The sequence below is a fragment of the Anguilla anguilla genome, chromosome 1, assembly GCF_013347855.1.
Source record: "Anguilla anguilla isolate fAngAng1 chromosome 1, fAngAng1.pri, whole genome shotgun sequence".
NCBI lineage: Eukaryota > Metazoa > Chordata > Actinopteri > Anguilliformes > Anguillidae > Anguilla > Anguilla anguilla.
This window is the reverse complement of record NC_049201.1, coordinates 54,611,429-54,619,055: the sequence shown is the minus strand read 5'-3', so window position 1 is coordinate 54,619,055 and position 7,627 is coordinate 54,611,429. Positions and strand designations below refer to the sequence as shown.

Here is a 7,627-nt window from a genome sequence, read left to right as displayed (position 1 = left end):
ACACACACACACACACACACACACACACACACACACAGGAGTCCTCACCTTGACCTGCTCAAACTCTTCCGCCTTGGACACAATGCTCAGGATATCGGCCTCGGTCTTCTGGGCATTGAACAGCTCGTTGAAAGTCTTCATGTGGAAAAAGAGAAGCTGGCGTTCAGATATCCCACATGTGGGCAGCAGCAGAGCTGTGTTAAATGCTACACAAAGGGGCCTGTGCTCCATGCTGTGGTACACACTATGTCCTCGTTACAGTGTTTTTGAGCTTGGAGTGCACAGCTCGCCCCCATGGAAGGCTGTACTCAATGGAAATGCATGCATGCAAATGTAACTTGACAATTATGTATTAGAGGAAAAGGTGTGTATAACACACACACACACAGTACAGAGCCTGAACTAGAGAAGCAGCTCGGGTGTCTATGGCGTTTGAATTTGACATGTAAGTGCACATCATGCTTCTGTGGAGTTGAATGGGAGGCGTAGGTGTATGGCATAAATCTACTGCCTTCTATTTGACATGTCAGAGTACATCATATCTCAATGGTGCTTAACACTAGAAGCGCTAGTCTTTTTTCGAGGACGAGCTGATGTGTAGGTGTATATCTCCATCTATGCTGTGTCGTTTTTTATACAGGTAAATATCATGCATCTAGTGTTGTACCTGATATACAGATTTCTATCACACATCTTTAATGTTGTGTATGATAGCTATGTTTATTTCGTACCTCTATGGTGGTGTACCTTAAACAGATTTACATCACTTGTATCTTTAGTGCTGTATATGATATCTATGTACATATCATACCTCTATGGTGCTGTAACAGAGACACAGATTTAGACGTATCTTTAGTGTTGTATATGATATCTATGTGCATATCATACTTCTATGGTGTACCTGTGACACAGTTACATCACACGCATCTTTAGTGCTGTATATGATATCTATGTACATATCATACCTCTATGGTGCTGTAACAGAGACACAGATTTAGACATATCTTTAGAGTTGTATATGATATCTATGTGCATATCATACTTCTATGGTGCATCTGTGACACAGTTACATCACACGCATCTTTAGTGTTGTACATGATGTCTATGTGCATATCATACCTCTATGGTGTATCTGAGACACAGAGTTACATCACGCGTATCTTTAGTGTTGTATATATCTATGCGCATATCGTACCTCTATGGTGTTGTATCGGATGTAGAAGTGGCTGGCGGTTCTGCCCAGGTCCGTGGAGGAGAAGTACCCAGTCCGCTCCTCAAAGCGGATCATGCGGGCCTTGTCCAGCTTGCGGCCTGCCTCCACCACCAGCTCCTTGCGGTACAGCTCCAAGCCTGGATCCATCTGGGACGGGAAAGAGAAACGTGCTCCATTCTCTAACGGATACAACTGTGATCTGCAAGGAGACACTGTAGTCTGGTGGTACTGGCTTTGAAGTTTAAAGGTTCAAATCCCAGCGCTACAAAAATAATCTGTTTTGACAATTGTGTTTTAGTATTGTAATGAGACTTATGTTTTTTATATCAAGCAGAAAATATTAGCTTATTTTAAGGTACTGCTTGGCAAGTGATAATTTGTCAAGCAAACAGTAACTTCTTACCCCAGTAGCAAATCTAAAGTCAGTCAAACCTGTCTCACTTCCAATAGTTTTCACAACATTTAATCAAAAAAAAGAAAATATATAGAAATAAGACATTAAGTCTAGATATACAGTAAGGCCAAAAGACTTCTTGAGTTTTACTTATTTTTTGCAGTGAGGGAAGTCAGTCCCGTTTTCCCCACCGAGAACATTCAGCAGATAAATGGGCACCATAGAAATGTTAAGTGTTCAGATCACTCTGGATGAGGGGCACACGTTCAGCAAATGAACAACGGCATGTCCCGGGGATGTCAGAATTCTGACTCAAGCTGCGCACTCAGCCTTTTACTGTGTTGCTTTTAAACCAGCCGAACGGGCTTGTTGTAAGTTCCCTGTGGACACCCGTCTCAGAGGTACCGAATGGGGAACGGTGTTATTGGTGGGATATCAGGCAATGGAAAATCCCCTGAAGACGGGCAGGGGCCGCGTCATAGGAAGCAAAGTCGTTGCGGGGGGGGGGGGGGGGGGGGGGGGGGGGTTGAGCAGTCGATGGAGAGGATATGGCATCTGGGGGCAAACAGTCCTCCCCCCTCAGAAAGAAAAGAAAAAAAGGCAGGAGAGAGTGGGGTGATAAATGTAAGCTGAGGAAAGTCTGGGAGAGTAAATCAGTGCATGAGAGAGAGGCTGAAGGAACAATAGCAGGCCGTTTCCTCACAGGGACGGTTTCTCTCACAGTAACGGGGGCCTCACGCTCGGGGGGGGGGGGGGGGGGGCAAATATTTGTCCTCTTTCGGTGGCTGAGGGGAGGGTGACCAAATGCCAAAGTGAAAAAACAGCGGGCGACGAGGTGTGAAAGGTTAAAGGTGAAAGGTGCGGCGCACCTGTGCGGCCTTGCAGGTAACCGCAGGTGTGAGAGAAGGACAGACCCGCTCCGCCAGGCACGCCCGGGCTCTGCATTAATCACACCCTGAGGCTCGGGGGTCAGAGGTCACAGCAGAGAGGCGTTTTATACCAGTTCAGCCCCGCCGCTGATCAAAGCTGGAAGGTCAGAGGTGCTCTGTAGCTGATAGGCTCGTGGTCTGCGAGAGGTCAAAGGTGAAAGGTGAAGGGTACCTGGTAGGCTTTGTGATTGATGCCGTAGGCCAGCGGGTTGGCCCTCATTCGCACGTACAGGTAAGCGTAGCTCAGCCACTTCACAGCTTCCTCCACGTTGGTGACGGTCCCCAAAGCCACCTATGGGAGCAGAGAGAGAGAGAACATCTCTTTACACAAATTTAAAAAAACAAAGAAGTTCCAGGAACATTGTGCCATGCACTTAAACTTCTTTTTTAATGTTGCAATCACAATTTTAAATCAATAATATCAATAAAAACAAATAAAAAATAAACCTCAGCCACACTGTGTTGGACATAGTGATTTTTCACACCATATATCAGGTATGATTTTGGATTCATCCTTACCCTTATACTCATGAATTCTGTTTTTATTCCATTTGGAAGTACCTTCTTTCCTTCAATGAAAGGTATTATATAAAGTGTATTATTATCATGAATATTGTCTGGCATGCTCAATATTGTGTAATATGGAGCCATACTATACATAGTAAGCCTGGGGTTAATTCGACACAATCACCTAAAAAGCATTTAAAGCACACTCCCCTTGGCCACACCTCTAGAGCCCCCACCCAATGACATCATTAAAACTATGCATGCATCTATGCAGCACACATGAAAAGCACACCTACAGTGATCACTAATCCGGTGCGGCTCAGTCTGCACTTAAATGTAGAACACAGGAAACCCCTCCCCCAGTACCCCCTCCCTCCGCCCCTCTCCCAGCTCGCAGAGCAGAAAGGGTTCATGTTTTATTAATGCGCAGAGCGTCGCAAACGGCGCTTTCCCTCAGATTCGGCCATTAAGGAAATCTATAACTGTGCTAGGAGCGTCTCTGTGTACTGTTATGACCGGCAGGCAAATATGCACATATTTAACAGAGGTCGCACCAGCGGAAACAACCACTTCCTGTGAACAAAGACACAGGAGAAGCCCGGACATACATTACACATTCTGAACGAGCCCCGAAAAAACAACATTCACAAAAACAGGAAAAAATGATAGACCAGGGCAAAACAAAAACAAACAAACAAACTCTGTTTCTGCAGGCTAGCCAAAGTGTGTTATTTTTACCAGGAGGTAATGGCGGTTGTTGACACACCGCTCCTACGCAACCAGAGCTTGCGCGAGGACGCATCATCGCTGGCCGAACGCGGAGCGACACTTCTACGTTTGCCGAGCTTTAAGAGAGCGCATCACGCACACGCAGCAGAATGGGCCTTCTCTCAGCGGATCTTTAAGTCACGGCCTCGAACCCGATTCTCGTGACGCGTGAGCAGAATGCGTGTGTCCTACAGTGTTCTTTTGCACTTAGAGTAGCAAACTGTACACATTTCCACAGGGAAACTAGTTATGAGGATTTCAACAGCCACAATAAAAAACAGGAAAAACTAACTAAAAAATATGAAAAAAAAAAAAAAAAATCTGTTGTAAACATTTTTACAAGGAAACCAGCTCAAACTTCTGTAAGAAAAAGCAAACAAATTCAGTATTTTTACAGGATGAAGTTTCCTTGAGAACGGGCATGCTGCATCAAAACAGAACTGTTTTTCTGTTGTTCCTCTGACAAGAGAATGCACACTAGAACGTAGGACAGAATGACTGATTCATACCCCACATGAATCGAATGAAACAACCCGAATCCGGCGAGTAGCAGAATCAGGACAGCTGTGGTAGAGAGCGACAGAACTTTAATCTGCCTGCTGAATCTCGTCGGCAGGAAAACAGAGCGTGTTTTTCTCCAGAGTGCATCAGAGGCGTGTGAAGTCGTACGAGATTGGGGGGTTGGTGGATAGGGAGGGGGAGGAGGGGTTTGGGGTGTCCTTTTAGCGAGCGGGCGAATAAAACAAACACAATAAAATCTTTGCGTTCCCCGTTTGCTCAGGTACGGGATCCCGTGGTCTTATCCCCGACACATTCTCCCACATCCCCGGCTCCTCAGCGAGAGCGAGGAGGGGCGCCACTCACTGGTACACACTGCCCCCTCTGTCTGCCGAGTGCAACTGCGCCCGCCGCTCTGTTCCATTTCCTAGCGGGTCTGAGCGTGAGCGAAGGGAGGCTCTGCCACCAGTCGAAACTGGGGAAACTAGAACGCTTCCTCATTCAGGCTCTGGCCTTGAAGAAAATATGTAACATTACACACACACACGCACACGTACACATACACGCACATAAACACGCACACACACGCCTCGTTTCAATCTTCTTCAAAAACGAGACCTCCTTTACTAATTCCGCCATCTTGTGGTTCTCACCCACATCTGCTCTGTCCCCTTCCTTCCTCCTTCAGTGGTCTGAGACACCAGGGACAAGAGGGCCAGGCATGTCCCTACACAACAGTACAACACACACACACACAAACGCACACACGTACACACACGCACAAACACACACACGCACACACGTACACGCACAAACACACACACACATGTGCACACATGCACACGCACACATGCAAGCACAAGCACACACATGCTCTGCTGTCCGGCCTGCACCATCTCTGTCCGCTCTGCACACACCTGCCTGCTCTCTCAGAGCCAGCCCATGCGTGTGACACTCAGGAACGCCACAGCGCTGGCAGATGACTGGCGGCGATGGCGGGAGGCAGGGACAGGTGAGCGTGCGTACGGAACACAGGGACAGGCGAGCGTGCGTACAGGACGCGTAGGGACAGGAGAGCGTGCGTACAGGACGCGTAGGGACAGGCGAGCCTGCGTACGGAACACACAGGGACAGGCGAGCGTGCGTACGGAACACGCAGGGACAGGCGAGCGGGAGTACGGAACACACAGGGACAGGCGAGCGTGCGTACGGAACACGCAGGGACAGGCGAGCGTGCGTACGGAACACGCAGGGACAGGCGAGCGTGCGTACGGAACACACAGGGACAGGCGAGCGGGAGTACGGAACACACAGGGACAGGCGAGCGTGCGTACGGAACACACAGGGACAGGCGAGCATGCGTACGGAACACACAGGGACAGGCGAGCGTGCGTACGGAACACACAGGGACAGGCGAGCGGGAGTACGGAACACACAGGGACAGGCGAGCGTGCGTACAGAACACACAGGGACAGGCGAGCGTGCGTACGGAACACACAGGGACAGGCGAGCGGGAGTACGGAACACACAGGGACAGGCGAGCGTGCGTACGGAACACAGGGACAGGCGAGCGTGCGTACGGAACACACAGGGACAGGCGAGCCTGCGTACAGGATGTGTAGGGACAGGCGAGCGGGAGTACGGAACACACAGGGACAGGCGAGCGTGCGTACGGAACACACAGGGACAGGCGAGCGTGCGTACGGAACACAGGGACAGGCGAGCGTGCGTACGGAACACACAGGGACAGGCGAGCGGGAGTACGGAACACACAGGGACAGGCGAGCGTGCGTACGGAACACAGGGACAGGCGAGCGTGCGTACGGAACACACAGGGACAGGCGAGCGTGCGTACGGAACACACAGGGACAGGCGAGCGTGCGTACGGAACGCGTAGGGACAGGCGAGCGTGCGTACAGGACGCGTAGGGACAGGCGAGCCTGCGTACAGGATGTGTAGGGACAGGCGAGCGTGCGTACGGAACACACAGGGACAGGCGAGCGTGCGTACGGAACACACAGGGACAGGCGAGCGTGCGTACGGAACACACAGGGACAGGCGAGCGTGCGTACGGAACACACAGGGACAGGCGAGCGTGCGTACGGAACACACAGGGACAGGCGAGCGTGCGTACGGAACACACAGGGACAGGCGAGCGTGCGTACAGGACGCGTAGGGACAGGCGAGCCTGCGTACAGGACACACAGGGACAGGCGAGCGTGCGTACGGAGCGCGTGGACGCGTCTGCTTCCTCAGAGCGGGGGCTGGAGATATCTCTCTGTTCATATTACCGCAGTCACTGAGGGGATCTCTGAATCGCGTGCGCGTGGGGACAGGCGAGCGTGCGTACAGGACGCGTAGGGACAGGCGAGCCTGCGTACAGGACGCGTAGGGACAGGCGAGCGGGCGTACAGGACGCGTAGGGACAGGCGAGCGTGCGTACGGAGCGCGTGGGGACAGGCGAGCGTGCGTACGGAACACACAGGGACAGGCGAGCGTGCGTACGGAACACACAGGGACAGGACGCGTAGGGACAGGCGAGCGTGCGTACGGAACACACAGGGACAGGCGAGCCTGCGTACGGAACACACAGGGACAGGCGAGCGTGCGTACGGAACACACAGGGACAGGCGAGCGTGCGTACGGAACACAGGGACAGGCGAGCGTGCGTACGGAACACAGGGACAGGCGAGCGTGCGTACGGAACACACAGGGACAGGCGAGCGGGCGTACAGGACGCGTAGGGACAGGCGAGCATGCGTACGGAGCGCGTGGGGACAGGCGAGCGTGCGTACGGAACACACAGGGACAGGCGAGCCTGCGTACAGGACGCGTAGGGACAGGCGAGCGTGCGTACGGAACACAGGGACAGGCGAGCGTGCGTACAGGATGTGTAGGGACAGGCGAGCGGGAGTACGGAACACACAGGGACAGGCGAGCGGGAGTACGGAACACACAGGGACAGGCGAGCGTGCGTACAGAACACACAGGGACAGGCGAGCGTGCGTACGGAACACACAGGGACAGGCGAGCGGGAGTACGGAACACACAGGGACAGGCGAGCGTGCGTACGGAACACAGGGACAGGCGAGCGTGCGTACAGGATGTGTAGGGACAGGCGAGCGTGCGTACGGAACACACAGGGACAGGCGAGCGTGCGTACGGAACACACAGGGACAGGCGAGCGTGCGTACGGAACACAGGGACAGGCGAGCGTGCGTACGGAACACAGGGACAGGCGAGCGTGCGTACGGAACACAGGGACAGGCGAGCCTGCGTACAGGATGTGTAGGGACAGGCGAGCGTGCGTACGGAACA

The 7,627-nt window shown here is 52.4% G+C and overlaps 1 protein-coding gene across 6 annotated transcripts in view; it reads right to left on the bottom strand.

The window, feature by feature from the left end:
• ascc3 (activating signal cointegrator 1 complex subunit 3) overlaps positions 1–7,627 on the bottom strand; it is a 240,917-nt gene that overhangs the window by 61,681 nt on the left and 171,609 nt on the right. For all 6 annotated transcript variants that reach the window (XM_035420116.1, XM_035420134.1, XM_035420106.1 and 3 more), the window contains exons 17-19: positions 2,709–2,828; positions 1,196–1,360; positions 49–135 (exon numbers count right to left, since the gene is read on the bottom strand). In XM_035420116.1, the coding sequence (XP_035276007.1) occupies positions 49–135; positions 1,196–1,360; positions 2,709–2,828 (372 nt within the window). The remainder of the gene's footprint in view (positions 1–48; positions 136–1,195; positions 1,361–2,708; positions 2,829–7,627) is intronic.